Here is a 16,095-nt window from a genome sequence, read left to right on the forward strand (position 1 = left end):
GAGGTGATCTGAGATTGTGCAGCTCACCCAAGGCTACATGAGCAAGCTCTACTTCCAGGAGGCACAGTGGAGAATTGAACCACCGACCTCTGGCTCTGCACCCAAGTATCCAATACACTGGGCCATCTAGCCAACTAGCCATAATTAGAAAGCTATTTCTCAATCCCATACGCATCAGTCCACTTGTGTAAGTACCACTCCTTGAAAAATAAGGGGAGAGATTAAGGGGACACTGTTCCACCATCCAGTGGGGATTCAACCAACCTGGGATCCAATTCCTGCTCAGCCATGACAACACACTGGGAGGTCTACTACTTAAAGACCTCATTTACCTTGAAAGCCTTATTAGGGTCAGTTCTAACTTCACACTTGACAATTAAGTCAATCCAAACTTGACAGCACATAAGAAAAGCATACCCCCAAACACAAGTTGCATTACTTCAGTTTTTGAAATTGTGTGTCCTTTCATCTACAAACTCAAAAATCCAAATACATATAATCTTAAATGCTGCTGACTTTAACAATATTATAAAGATAACCATAAATAGCAAAATTAAAGGCAAAGTGTGCTGCTTATATACCATCCCATAGTGCTTAAAGCACTCTATGATTGTTTAAGATTTAATTATGCAGGGTACACATTGCCCACCCCCCAAGCAAGCTGGATACTCAATTTATTGACCTCAGAAGGATGGAAGACTGAGTGAACCTTGAGACAGCTGCCTGGGATTGAATCCAGGTCATGAGCAGAGTCTGGGCTGCATTACTGCATTACCTCAGGAAGGGCAGCCTCCTCCATACAGCTCGTGCTATTGCTAGGGCGAATTTCTGCCTTAGCACTGGCAGGCTCACAATTAATAATAACCAAAGCTTTTTTTTGAAAACAGAATCTGAGATTAATGTTTCATTAAGGGATAGTCTGGTTTTGCTTAATGTTGAGGCTGATGACTTGTTTAGAACAAGCGTGGCTCTTAAGTTTACTAACGATGATTGGTAGGCCATCAGCATTTGATATGTATCAGTTCATTAGATCACTACCATCATAAAAATTAATGAGAAACTCAAGATTTAAACAAAGCAAACACTCTTCCACATTTAAGTTCAAAATATTTTCTAAAAATTAAAGTGAACTAATCTCATTCTAAATTACACAGACATGTTTTGTGCCTCACTGTCTATACAATTGTAGGATTTTTGATTAGGTCATTAGCTAAAAATCCAAGAGTCAAAATTGCCAACATAAAGATGTGCCTTGTGCTAGCTGACAAGGGCTAGAAAACCTTGCAAGCCCATTGTAAGACAATAGTCCAACAATAACTTTTAATTATTGCCATTTTAAGCAGGCACTGTCCATTTGATTCAAATGGTAAGCCAACCTCATTGCTTTAAAAAAATGAGATAAATAAATGGCAATTTGCTGGTCTTTAATGGAGGTCCCAAAGCAGTAATTCATTTTATCCTGTCTAGCAGCAAGGCTATTAGAAATGAAAACAGAGAGGAAGGAAACAGATATGACAGGAATAAGACATAAACTACCTTTTATATTTATAAAGCTTAGTATGAAAATGTTTTTCATTTTTGTTTAAATTTTTGGTCTTTCATTTGTCTAAGCCAGCATTAAAACATGTTGATCAGAAAAGTGCTTAACTTTCATCAGATGACAAAAAACACACACACCATGTTTACTTACTGTCTGAGAGATCTGTACTCTTGGACAGCTGCTCCAGTTCCCTGCCCAAGTGTACAGATTCATTCATGCTTTGTTTCTGAGCAATCTCCAGCACCATATTCTCTTCCAGGAGCTCTTCAATTCTCTTTTTATCAGTATCCCTGTCCTAATGGAAGAAGCAGCACATAGGAAATGAAAGCTGGCTTATTATTAACCAAGGAAAGTCTACTTTGAAGGTTTCCTTAAAGGCAGAGGAAAAACAACAACTGTTATTCGGAAACAGAGTAGCCCTATAGAATAAATGGGACTTATCTAAGTTGCACTGAGCCAGTCTGCCTACTCTAAGTGGGACTAATCTGGGGATTGAGCCCAGTGATGGCCAACAATCCTGGTTTGTTAAAACATGGAGACTTGTAATATTTCACTGTTGCTCATAGGAAGAAGCCCCTATCTTGCATCACCTTTCTCCCACCAAGTATATTGGTAGGAAAATATTATGCTCTTGCAGGTCAGGACCACCGAGGTTACCCAAGGTTTGGAACCCCTGTACTAGAGTAATTGAACAATACTCTCATCAGCTTAATTTTGTTTTCTCAGACTTTACATTCTGTTCCAAAGGAAATTCTGGCACTTGATGGGAAACATACACGATTGTACTTCTTGGAAAAAAAATCATTCTTAAAAACAGTAATAATAAAACCAACATCCTCATCAATAATTAAGTGACATCAAGGTGTACCAGTTCTATGTCATGAAGTTTGGATTTCAACTGTAAGTTCTCCTTTTCAACTTCATGCAGTTTATCACCACGAGCTCTTGCTATCATCAGCTGTTCTTCTAGCATCGTCTTTGTTTCAATTAATATGATGTTGTCTTCTCTAAGCTCCTGCAAATTTTTAAAAAAGGAGATAACGTATTCGTAACACTGAGGACAATTTCGTTAAGATTTCAAATGCCAGTTAAAATTCTAAAATACTTAAGTTTAATACAGTAGCAACAGCATACTACAGTTTTTGTGGCTCATGTTTGATTTTTAAGGTTGCAAGTCCATGTTACTATTAAAATGGAAATTGTGTCAAAAGAAAAATCATACATCATGCAGAGCAGGGAATTATATTAACAAAATCATTATGTCAAAGCTGTAACTAGAGAGCAAACAAAACATTAATATTAACTGATTGTCCTTAAGAACAAAAGGATCTTGACCCAACCTTCAAATCTGTGCTTTATTCTTATGAGAAATATTAAGCCAAAACAATGGGGAGGAAAGGGCTTTCCTGGCTGCTCTTCCTGTTGAGATCTATTCTCCTGGTACCCACACAGCTTCATATTTTCAACATTAGGGTGGGGCCAGCATTTCTCATGGCGGTGTTTACAATGGGAAACGATCTTCTTAAAGTTCCATGCAGGCTACATTCTCCTTTACAACCTGATCCTGTACACACCTCCTTAGAAGCAAGTCTGGGTAATTTCAAAATAACCTTATTCCCAGATACACCAGTTTGGTGTTACGATTGGAGAGTGTTGGACTGGAAGATTTGACTTCCTGTCCTTATTGAACCACGAAACTCACTGAGTGATCGACTGTAGGACAGTCATTCTTTCTCAGCTCACTCTTCCTGACACGACTATTATGTGGATCAAGTAGGGGAAAAGTGATATAAATGTAAAGAATGGATGGAAGGATGAATTAATATTAGCCTGAAACCAACACTGTGTGGGGAGCTGATCATAAGCACAAAGCAACTCCTTTCTCTCTTCCATTTGGCAGCAGTCCTCCATGCTTCATGAACACCAGGGCAGTATATCACAGAAGTGAGTACACCCTCCTCACATTTCATAAATATTTTAGTATATCCTTTCATGTGACAACACTGAAGAAATGACACTTGGCTACAATGTAAAGCAGTGAGTATACAGCTTGTATAATGGTGTAAATGTTCTGTCCCCTCAAAATATGCAACAGCCATTAATGTCTAAAGCGCTGGCAACAAAAATGAGTACACCCCTAAGGGGCAATGTCCAAATTGGGCCCAAGTAGCTGTTTTCCCTCCCTGGTATCATGAAACCCGTTAGTGTCACAAGTCTCAGGTGTGAAGGGGGAGTAGGTGTTATTCCTCTCACTCTCTCAGACTGGTCACTGGAAGTTCCACATAGCACCTCATGGTTATGAACTATCTGAGGATTTGAAAAAAACGAATTGTTGCTCTACATAAAGATGGCCTAGGCTATAAGAAGATTGTCAAAACCCTGAAACTGAACTGCAGCACGGTGGCCAAGAGCATACAGCGGTTTAAGAGGACAGGTTGCACTCAGAACAGGTCTTGCCATCGGCGACTAAAAAAGTTGAGTTGCCCGTGCTCAGCGTTATATCCAGATATTGGCTTTGCGAAATAGACGTATGAGTTCTGCCAGCATTGCTGCAGAGATTGAAGGGGTGGGGGGATCAGCCTGTCAGTGCTCAGACCAAATTGGTCTCCAGGGCTGACGTCCCAGAAGATGATGCACAAGAAAGCCCGCATACGGTTTGCTGCAGACAAGCAGAATAAGGACATGGGTTTCTGGAACCATGCCCTCTGGACCGATGAGACCAAGATAAATTTATTTGGTTCAGATGAGGTCACATGTGCGTGGCAGCAACCGAGTGAGGAATACAAAGACAAGTGTGTCATGTCTACAGTCAAGCATGGTGGTGGGAGTGTCATGGTCTGGGGCTGCATGAGTGCTGTCGGCACTGGGGAGCTACAATTCATTGAGGGAACCATGAATGCCAACATGTCCTGTGACATACTGAAGCAGAGCATGATCCCCACCCTTCGGAGACTGGGCTGCAGGGCACTATTCCAACATGATGACGACCCCAAATACAACTCCAAAACAACCACTGCCTTGCTAAAGAAGCTGAGGGTAAAGGTGATGGACTGGCCAGGCATGTCTCCAGACCTAAAGCATCTATGGGGCATCCTGAAACAGAAAGTGGAGGTGTGCAAGGTCTCTAACATCCACCAGCTCTGTGATGTTATCATGGAGGAGTGGAAGAGGACTCCAGTGGCAAACTGTGAAGCTCTGGTGAACTCTACGCACAAGAGGGTTAAGGCGCTGCTGGAAAATAATGGTGGCCACACAAACTATTGACACTTTGTGCCCAATTTGGGCATTGTCACTTAGGGGTGTACTCACTTTTGTTTCTAGTGGTTTAGACACTAATGGCTGTGTGTTGTGTTATTTTGAGGGGGACAGCACATTTACACTATTATACAAGCTGTATACTCACTGCTTTACATTGTAGCCAAGTGTCATTTCTTCAGTTTTGTCACATGAAAAGATATACTAAAATATTTATAAAATGTGAGGGGGTGTACTTACTTCTGCGATGTACTGTACCTATTGAGACCAGAGGGAAGTGAAACCAACGTGGAGGATATAGCAGGATTCTCCTACCGACTCTCCTCAGACTGAAGAAGCTACCTGGATGAGTAGCGAAACGTTTTAACCTAATAAGAAAGAAGTCAAGTTGCCATGACTCAACTTCCACCACACCAGATTTTGGGAATGTGCAAGACGGATGCAGAGAACAGGGGGAGGGGATTAACCTACTCAATTTCCTTCTGTGGAGAGAACCATCCTTTTGGGTCCTGTCTGTCATGACACGCCCAAAGGGGTGATGGCCTCAGACTTATTTTATAGCAGGGGTAGGCAGCAGCCATAGCCAGCTCAGTGGATTTCAATGGCTTCCCTGTGCAGTCTGACATAATGATTGCTGGTGTTGTCCAGTATTCCGGTATTTCGAAATAGAATTTCATGTCCAGTGAAATGAGAGGGCTCAAAACAAACTGGACATGAAATTCTATTTCAAAATACCGAAATACTGGACAACACCAGCAATCATTATGTCAGACTGCACAGGGGAGCCATTGAAGCAGAACTTCAACAAAAAAGGGGAAAGTTTGAAACTCAACAAAACTTGGCTCCCAGTTCTCAAAAATACAGCATGCAAAAGGTCAACGAACTCTACACACAAAAGACCAGCTAATGACACCCATCAACCACAGTGACAGTTAATCTCTCCATCTTATCACAACAATACACCCACAACAAGACACATTAATCACCCATCTACAGAAAAAGACAAAAGCCCATCTCACAGCCATAAATACTCCACTCCCAAGCCTATACATCAGAGCACAGAGTGCTGTCTTCTGAAGATGCCAGCCACAGAGACTGGCAAAATGTTAGGAAGAACAACCTTGAGAACACCGCCAAAGAGCCCAAAAAACCAAATGGCCGTGAAACCCTTCGTGAAAACATAGACTGATTATTCATTCATTCATTCACTTGATAAACTGTTTCCTCTCCAACCGCCCCCCCCCCCCCGATTAACTGGGCACATCTTGACACCAATGTCTTAAACCATGGATTATCTTTGCTAGTTCACTAACGAGCAGGAAAACAAAGACACATCACTTTTATTAAATAATATAAACTGCTGAATTCTGACAACACAATGAAATAATGGCGTAGACAACCCCTCTAATCCTTGAGCTCACCTATTTACCTCAGAAAGCTGGCTTAAGAGAAAGAGAATAGATGCAACCTGTTATATTTATAGCCACCATACTTTCAAAGCAGGCACACCACCCTTCCTCAAACAGCCTGGTACTCTGGTGCAAGAAAGCATATCCTTCCCCATGACAAGAACATATGCATAAGATCACTCTGTGTAACCCTGTGAAGCCCTAAAGCAGAATAAAAACTCTACTTATGGTAGCCCATCTAATCCACACAATGTACCCATTGTTCAAACTGTTACCAGAAGCAACACTTTTAATTGAAACTATTGTTTTACCAAACTGTGAATCTTCATGTTAGAGAACAATATTCCCTATAGCAATGACCTCAAAAGACACTGACTCCTATTCGTGTTAAAGTAAGCAATAAAGTAAACAATGTAGACATGAAGATTTATTCCCTTTAATTAACAAAAGAGGCAATTAAACACAACTTCTTCTATAGTTAACTAAAAATCCTGTGCAAACAGCTTTTCACAGCTTCAAGGTGGCTGGAGGAACTATTTAACTTCTTAAGTCTCAGCAGGAGAGGGCTCAAGAACAATGTCAAAGCATAAATAGGTGCATTCTTAAAAGTTGCATACCCTGTTCATTTTTATGTTCCCAACCCCCTTCCTCCTACTTCTTTGGGGGATTCTTGGTCATTAGCAGGAGAAAAGACTATCAAGCAATTTTCTGAAGGAATCAAATCTCCCAGAGCAGCACACTAGTCAAAGGAGAGGAATGTTGAGGAAGATTTATGAGGGACTAGAAGACACTTATTAATACTCAGAGGAAACCTATTAATACTGCTCTTTTTTGCACTGCTAGACTGGTAACAACACTGGGGCTACCCAGCAGGCTTTTTCTTTTTCTTTCTTAAAACAAATAATTATGAATAGAGAACGTTCATGTATTCAATAAAGCACAGCAATGTTTTGGGACAAACATGCCCCTTGAGGCACGAGTCTCATACATATTTTACAGGAGGAGCTCCTTAGAATCTTGAAATCCTCAATACTAAATTTTCAAAAGGTACATTAATACATTTGCAAATAATAGTTAAGCTAGAATGGCTGAAGAGGGACGTGGTGGTGCTGTGGGCTAAACCGCAGAAGCCTGTGCTGCAGGGTCAGAAGACCAAGCAGTCGTAAGATCGAATCCACGCGACGGAGTGAGCGCCCGTTGCTTGTCCCAGCTCCCGCCAACCTAGCGGTTCGAAAGCATGCAAATGCGAGTAGATAAATAGGTACCATCTCCGTGGGAAGGTAAACAGAGTTCCGTGTCTAAATCACACTGGCCATGTGACCACAGAAAGATTGTCTTCGGACAAACGCTGGCTCTATGGCTTGAAGAGCGGGATGAGTGCCGCCCCCTAGAGTCGGACACGACTGGACAAAAATTGTCAAGGGGAACCTTTACCTTTACCTAGAATGGCTGAGAAATCTGTCTTAGTAGTAACATGTAGCATGTTGGTTCACAATGCCATGTCCCTCCTGCTTGCTCCTCCTACAAGTGGAAGCATCTAAACTAGCCAGAATGACACCACAGCAGAAAAGTTTTATATTGTGTCTCAACCCAAACTTCCTCTTCCGACAAGTCTAAATCTCAAGACAGGGAGCTGGCTTACGGATCAGACTTCTTAACAGAAGAGACATGCTAAGAATCTGAGGGTCAGACTATATCAGTCCTTAGCAGGTGATAAAATGTCACCCCTCCAGAGAAGCATTCATTCAAAGCTGTGCAGTTAACTTGCAAATGAGACCTGTGATTGTCTCCTGAGAACCAAAGACCTGAATATTTTCCCTTCGGCGGTCCATGTAGGCCGTTTCTCCAAGATTCCCCGTGTAAACAGGCTCTGTTTTTTCTGTCATACTCTACCAGACTCCCTGGACCATATTTTATTTCACTGCCCGGCTCATTCTTCTCTGAGAAAGCTTTTCCTAGAACCGTGGCTTTCCTTTTTTCCCAACTCCTTAGCCTTTTTCCTGAGTGATTCTTGTCCTTTGATTACATCTGCCGTTGCAGGATATCTATTGGAAATTTCTATTTTAACCCACAACCTATGATATTACTTGCTGTTTTGAGTGTATTTCTCATTTTACTTTTCTCTTGATTATTGTTTGGTTTGTATCTACGTTTTGCTCCTGTCTGTTCATATGCCAATAAAGGTATCGAAATCGGAGAACCAAAGACCAAAGAAAAGCAAGCTAATTTGCAACTTGCAGAGGTGCAGAAACCTCAAGGCAAGGTAAAGATTGTTTACTACATAAGGATACTCAAGTTAAAATTGCAAAGCTGGCATCTTATGAGAGGCTGACCTGTATATGGACAAGATTTTCTGCCCTGCTAAATTTCTATTTTGCACTGTTCCTTACTGATAAGGTGGAATTCTCAGCGATTCTAACTTAGCATTTTGTGCCAATGCAACTTATGTTCCACAGTTCCAAACACAGTAGTGAAAACCTGGAGGTAGGTTTTAGAGTCAGCCAGTTCCGCTATGCAACAGGAAATTTTAAGAAATTGTACACTAGGCTGAAGATAGGGCCACTGACACCTTGTCTCCTCCACAGCTCTTCTGGTTTCTGGGGGAGAAGAAGAGAGAGCAACTGGGCCTTTACTTGGGGCTACAGGTTTGTAGAGAAGTCAACCCAGCAGAAAAATATTTCCTATCTTTCTAGCATTTGCAAGAGCTGCACACGTGACAGGACATTTTGGAGGTTACTCCTTCATAGAGTTGCCGTAAATTAGTGGTGACTTAAAAGCACATCAACATCAATATCTTCACCATCATTGTCTATTTGTAGCAGCTGTTTTTAAAGAATGTTTAGGTGTGGGGCGCATATAGGTAATAAGATGCTGCCTTATAATGGATGAGTCAGGCCCTTGGTCCATTTAGCCCAGCACTGGTCACACTGGCCAGAAGCAGCTTGCCAGGTTTTCATGTAGGACTCCCTTACCCAAGAGTGACCAGACATAGCTTAATAGAGGTGTCACTTGAGGTAATCTTGAGACCAGTGCTTTGAAAGTTGAATTTTGGAACTACATTGGCATCACTGGCTGGGAGATTCTCAAAAACTAACCATTGCAAATCTTATTTCAGAACATTCCCTGAAACAGCTTTATAGGCTTTTATTACACAATATAAGACAAGCCGATATTTTTAAGAATCATCCTTGGGAATTAAGGATAAAAGGCAACCAACCCCCAAAACAAACCCCCAAACATTTACACATTGTATACTAAATTAATCTAAACAAAATCACTTGCAAAAATGAAACTGTCAGTTTTCAAATGAAAATAAATAAAATTGGTATGTACTGATGTACCCAACATAGCACCCATATGCTTTCAATAAGACACTGATAAACCACCACAAAAGTACACAAAGCAATCCTTATGTCAAGGAACATACATCTCTGCAGGCGAGTAAATAGTAAAGTGGCTGGCTTCCCCACAGTTCCCTTACTAAAAACTTAGCTTGCCTCCATCCGTGCTCTGTAGAAATCCACATCGTGTAGTTTCTCTTTACACCGGATCAGCTCCATCTCAAGTTTCTCTACTCTGTTTGCTTTTTCTCTTAAGGAATCCAATTCATCTCTATAGGCTCGAGCAGAGCGGGCATCTGCCATGAGATTTATGTTCTGAATGAAATAAAAACAGGACAACATTTTTAAGCAGTTTATTGATAATATCTTCAGGCAGGGTAGCCCTGCTAGCCTGTTGTAGAAAAAAAAGAGGGGGTATCTTGTGGCACCTGAAAGATTCCATTTCCATTACTGCATCGAAGGAAGTTTTTATTATTGCAACTAATAAAGTAATAAAGCAGTCTATAAAAGCTTATACCAAATAAAACATGTCAGTCTATACTGCTCACCTAACAGGACAGGATATTTTAATCTTCCATAGTCACTTTCCACAGAAAATTAGACCTGCAAGATAGGCAATCTACTAAAATGTCATCTAAGGAGTACTAAACAGTGTTTCTTGGGTACCAACAATTTATCATTTATACAGTTGTTTATTCCAACAAGTCAACAACTTTTTACCATGAGGTACCTTTTGTTCTATACAATGTAATGTGTTAGGACAAAACAAATCACATGTCTTTTTTTTTGTGAATCACGCTGATACATACCATATTCTGGTTGTCAGTGGGTTTGCCCCCCAGTAGTTGCACTGGGGTTCTCAACAAGTTTAGGAATTACATAATGTGTGCATTAAACCCTAAACACAACGGTTATCCTACTATTATTCTCAATGCACTGGAATTCTCATGGGGTCAGAAAACATTTCAGAACTCATTTAATGCATGTTTTTATTTATCCATGGAGAAGACCAGCCTGAAAACCTGGGAATGTTTGCATAGTTGGTACAGCATTTGGTTTCTCTCTCTCTCATTTTGGTTGAAGAACTTTGAATTCCAGGAAGCAAAGTAAGAAAGCAAACTGTATTGGTGGGGTATACATTTGACCCATTAATGGTTCACAGGAAGGGGAGCAAGAGATTTTGAATGGGCTATTACCCCATGTTTTTTCCCTGTCTTCTTGATTCCATAAACTGTGTGCTTCCAAAAGGGACCATCAGTAGATCAGCATCTTGCTTTTAAACATAGGTGAGACATTCATTAACTAACTACACTTGATTCTGTTCTTGGCTATTTCCTTATGCATACCTGAAGCTCCTTAGTGAAAGTGAAGAACAGACCCTACATTTTGGCACTATCTGAAGTACTTTGAAGTTCTGAGAAACAGAATACTTGCACATTCACATACTAAAAGAAAAGTCCTAAAATGCTTTTAAATCAACATCTTCTTCCAGTATAATTTAACAGCTCTCTTTTATTACATATATGCTTACCTCCTGCTTTATTCTCTGCAGTTCCAAGACTAGCTGATCAACTTCATGTCTTGTGTCGACAAGTTGCTCTGATTTTTCTTCCCTGAGGATTTCATAAAATTTAGTTGCAAACTACCAAGCCTATCTTTAAAAACTATCAATCCACTGTGAACATTCTAGTGAGATATATATCAAGGCCTTGATGAGAAATGGCAACATGATTCAAGTTTTCTTACTGCTAATTTATCAAGATAAACAAGCACCCCATGCCAACAAAAAGCAGGCTTTGCTATTTAAACAGTTGTGTTTTTTATAATATATGTTCATATTTCCGAGTCCGCTACGACCCTCTGCCAAACCAGAACAAAAAGAAGTATATTGAAAAAAGCCACACAATGAAGCACAAATGATATTAAAACCGAACCCAACCTGACACTGAGAAATTAGGAGAGGCAGAAGGGGGAAGTGAAAACAGAAAAGCAGGAAATCTGTCAGGAAAAAAGAGGTCAAGAGAAAGCTACCTGGTGTTTGTTTATTTATTAGATTTGTATTTAGACCTTCAGTCCGAAAATAAGGCATTTAATTGTAGAAATTAATGAAGACATAATTAAAACACGTTTTAAAAAACCAAATATCTAAAGAAAATTTAAATTTATATCAATAAAGAAAATAAAGGAAACAGCATCTGCTTAACAGCTTGTTCCTCAGAAGGCAGCCAGTTGCCAAAAACGAGCCTAAATAGAAGGCTTGTGCCAGCTGGCAAAACAAAAATAACAACAAGGAGGCCAGAAGACAGGGAGCTCCAAAGCCTCAGAGCAGCCAATGCATGGGTGGCCCAGGAGTGTTGCATCTTCCCGTAAGTTTTCTAAACTGCATGCAGAGAAACAGCTGACAACAGGGGAAGACACACATCTTTGAATCACATGAGCAGTCAAGTATACCAGGCCATGGGCTGCTTCTGGCAAGTGTGGAGAAGTGCACTTGGTGGCCTCGTAACACATAGTAAAGCAATGCAGCACATTAAGAAGTAGAGAGAGACAATTTGACAAGAAGATGCTGCTTTTGGCAATGTGAAACAGTTAAAACATCTTTCTGGAGACAGACAAAAAATGGGAACATTTTCCCCACCATCTACTGTTGCTCAAATACTTCATAGCTGCACGTGAGTAGAAGGATAGGGGCCATGAATGCTATACTGCATCTTGTCTCCATACCTCTGCCCCTCTCTGAGTCTCTGACATCCCCTTGTTGACTAGAGAATATCCATTCATGTTCACTTGGATACAAGTAGAATGTTCCACACCATCTGAAGTCTTGGTTCTGATCATTACAGTCTGATTGTTTGCACATTAATGGTGCACTGACTCTGACCCTGCTTGCAATGCAGTTAAGACAAAAGTATAGCTAAAAGACAGTAAGTACGAATATTGAAATATAATTGAAACCATTATAAGACTGAAAAGCAACTAACATTAAAACATTTTAAAACATCTCAGTAAAGAAAGGGGAAGGCAGATTTTATATTACATGTAAGAAATTCAGCACACCTAGTGCCAAACTCCTTGTCACTGGGATGTCTATAGTTGAAGGCCTGCCTGAATAAAATGGCTTAGACTACATGAGGACAACAATGAAGGGGCTACCCCAAACTTCTTAACAATGAGTTCCAAAGTAGTGGAGTACCCACAGGCTTTCTGACATAAACAAATCATCATTTTTTTAGAAAGAAGACGGGGCATTTTATTCAGTTTTTTATCAGTCATATTTGTCAGCTATTCTTTTTTTTTTTGCCCACCAGGGATTTGAAATATATGTAAAACAGATACATGCTTTTAAATGCTACCTATAAAATAGGCTTTAATAAACATAGACCATATAGAATATTACAGTTCTAACCATCCATGGGATGCTAATTGACAATGGAGCTAATCTAATTTCTATTGGGAGGGAGATCCAGGTAACTAAGATGCTGTTACTGAGAAATATATCCCTCATGTACTTACCCAACTTAGCTTCTTGGGGTGGTGGGGCATGCAATGGGGCCTCCACTGTAGGGACCTATTCTGCAAGATGTCTAAATGCAAAACTGCCACTGCAGATCAATGAAGCAAAAAACTACATGTTCTGCAACAAAACACACAACAAAACACACAAAGAAGCAACAGCTCCCTAGCAGACCTAGGGGCTTAGTGTTCATACTTACAGCTCCTGTCTGATCCTCCTTAGTTTAGCCTTTGTGTCTGCAAGCTCCACAGACAGATGCTGTTTGTCCTCATTGGAAAGGCGGCTGGCTGGGTTTGGGGAAGAGGCTGGGCTTGATGTTTTTAGAGGACTCAGAGGCTGTTGCGATTGGAGATAATCTCTCTCTTGCGTGAGATCAACAATTAGCTGGAAAGAAAAACAAGGTAAGAGAAATCACAATGTCATGACAGAAGACTACGTACATCCCACACATCAGACGATTCATAAAAAAAGATCTCAAATGCCCGTATGGAAAGATTCGGCCACTGAAAGTTGCAGTGACACAAACCCATTAACTCCATATTACAGAGACCAAATTTTGGATGTTGTTTTCTGGTCAGACTGGTCGCCCCTGCATTCAGCAGGCTCATTAAATACATTGGCAATAGAACCATAAAGAGATCACCCATGGTCATAACAACCAGTAACCTAATAAAATGGATAGGTTAAAGGCCTGTTGGTATTTAGCATCTTCAGTGTGGCTAGTTCTTTACCAAAAGAAAGAGGTGCGCGATGTTCCACCCCGGGTGACCACCTTTCCAATACTTTTCAAACACTCCTTGGGTGGTTGAAACTCATCTCCCTGGCACTGGCATATTAAAACGTGCCACAGCTGCTCAACGATACAATGACAAGCATTAGCAGAAAATAAAAATTAATTTTAAAAAGTTATAAGGTAACCACTCCTCAGATCTTATCCAAGTATTTCAGGTTTGTCCCTTTTACTATCCCCCAGTCAGAGCTAGCAGACCTGGCTTTGCTGTGGTAGAGGAAGCGTGGTCTAGCCACGACACAGTAGACCAGGCCTCTGGGCTGGACAGGGCAGCTTATTAATATACAGTATGATGAACAATATGTGCGTGTATTGTTTTTGCTTTCGTATCTTTCACAATGCTGCTGATCCTTCTGTGAAGGATTCAGTGCTACAGTTAACCTCACATACTCTTTTCACATCACGAATTACAAGGTTGATTAGGGAGCACATTCTTGTACCGCTTGCCCCGGCTGCCAACATTTCTGTTTATGGACTCTTTCTTGAACTGTGGTTGTCGTGGCTCTTCCCAAAGTTGATTTTGGGAAAAACTGCCAGTTAGGATTTTGGGAGCCACCCTCACAAACCTATTTAAGTACCACATTAGTAGAGACAGGGGAAGAAGGAGAGTGTGAGAGAACCGTGGTTTGGGGGGGGGGATATGGCTTCAGTTCTCTTGTGTGCAGTAGGATTTCCTTAGGGGAAGCTGCTAACAATACAGCAGACATAAGGAGTTCATGATTTGCACTATGAACTTCCACTCTAATTGCTTGAGACCAATGTTTAATTTCAAAAGGAGATAAATTTGGAATTCAGAACTGCAGCCCCTTCATTTTGACTACACATTTGCACAACCTGAGGAAGATGATGTACTGTACAAACACAGGCCTTCATTAGGAATGGTGACAGAACCCTCACCTGTTTCACCTGGTAACAACAGAAGAAAATGTGATTGGCTGGAAGACGTCTATGGGACAGCCAATCCACAGAAGACAGCAAGAAATGTAAAAAAGAGAGAGTTGAAGGGGACTGTAACAAAGAAAGGGGAGTTTGGGTTTCAAGCAGACTGCATAAAATAGTTACTTTGTAACAGGGAGAGTTGGGTCTGGTATAGAAAATTCTGACACATATAATCCATGTAACCTCACAAGTGTGCAAGTTTACTAGTTGTCACACTTCAATAAAAATCTTATTTTTATGTTTCAGTTTAGAAACCACTTGGACTCTTATGATTTGGGCTTAAGGCAAGCCCAGGAAAAGTAAAGGGCAGTTTAAAGGTGATTAGCAGGTTAGGGCTGGTCACAGGAACCAATTTGTTGTTGTTTAGTCATTTAGTCGTGTCTGACTCTTCGTGACCCCATGGACCAGAGCACGCCAGGCCCTCCTATCTTCCACTGCCTCCCGGAGTTGTGTCAAATTCATTCTGGTAGCTTCAATGACACTGTCCAGCCATCTCATCCTCTGTCGTCCCCTTCTCCTCTTGCCTTCACACTTTCCTAACATCAAGGTCTTTTCTAAGGAGTCTTCTCTTCTCATGAGATGGCCAAAGCATTGGAGCCTCAGCTTCAGGATCTGTCCTTCCAGGGAGCACTCAGGGGTTGATTTCCTTTAGAATGGATAGGTTTGTTCTCCTTGCAGTCCAGGGAACTTTCAAGAGCCTCCTCCAGCACCACAATTCAAAGGCATCAATTCTTCGACGGTCAGCTTTATTTATGGTCCAGCTCTCACTTCCATACATCACGACAGAAAAAACCATAGCTTTGACTATTCGGACTTTTATTGGCAAGGTGATGTCTTTGCTTTTTAAGACACTGTTGAGGTTTGTCATCACTTTCCTCCCAAGAAGCAGGCGTCTTTTAATTTTGTGGCTGCTGTCTCCATCTGCAGTGATCATCGAGCCCAAGAAAGTAAAATCTGTCACTGCCTCCATATCTTCCCCTTCTATTTCCCAGGAGGTAATGGGACCAGTGGCCACGATGTTAGTTTTTTGAGATTCAGACCATTTTTTGCACTCTCCTCTTTCACCCTCATTACAAGGTTTCTTAATTCCTCATCACTTTCTGCCATCAGAGTGGTATCATCTGCATATCGGAGGTTGTTGATATTTCTTCCGGCAATCTTAATTCCGCCTTGGGATTCCTCCAGTCCAGCCTTCCGCATGATGTATTCTGCATATAAGTTAAATAAGCCGGGGGACAATATACAACCTTGTTGTACTCCTTTCCCAATTTTGAACCAATCAGTTGTTCCATATCCAGTTCTAACTG

At 40.9% G+C, this 16,095-nt stretch overlaps 1 protein-coding gene and 1 long non-coding RNA gene across 7 annotated transcripts in view; both read right to left on the minus strand.

Moving 5' to 3' along the window:
- The window catches only part of CCDC88C (coiled-coil and HOOK domain protein 88C), a 122,935-nt gene that overhangs the window by 33,602 nt on the left and 73,238 nt on the right, over window positions 1-16,095 (minus strand). For all 6 annotated transcript variants that reach the window (XM_072986575.2, XM_020807587.3, XM_078383728.1 and 3 more), the window contains exons 8-12: window positions 13,259-13,443; window positions 11,077-11,158; window positions 9,702-9,860; window positions 2,409-2,555; window positions 1,691-1,835 (exon numbers count right to left, since the gene is read on the minus strand). In XM_072986575.2, the coding sequence (XP_072842676.2) occupies window positions 1,691-1,835; window positions 2,409-2,555; window positions 9,702-9,860; window positions 11,077-11,158; window positions 13,259-13,443 (718 nt within the window). The remainder of the gene's footprint in view (window positions 1-1,690; window positions 1,836-2,408; window positions 2,556-9,701; window positions 9,861-11,076; window positions 11,159-13,258; window positions 13,444-16,095) is intronic.
- Window positions 5,237-7,813, minus strand: LOC144586072 (uncharacterized). The gene is made up of 2 exons (XR_013540794.1): window positions 7,645-7,813; window positions 5,237-7,283 (listed from the first exon to the last, which is right to left on the minus strand). It is a non-coding gene; the product is annotated as an uncharacterized LOC144586072 (long non-coding RNA).

Source organism: Pogona vitticeps, chromosome 1, assembly GCF_051106095.1.
Source record: "Pogona vitticeps strain Pit_001003342236 chromosome 1, PviZW2.1, whole genome shotgun sequence".
NCBI classification, from domain to species: Eukaryota; Metazoa; Chordata; class Lepidosauria; order Squamata; family Agamidae; genus Pogona; species Pogona vitticeps.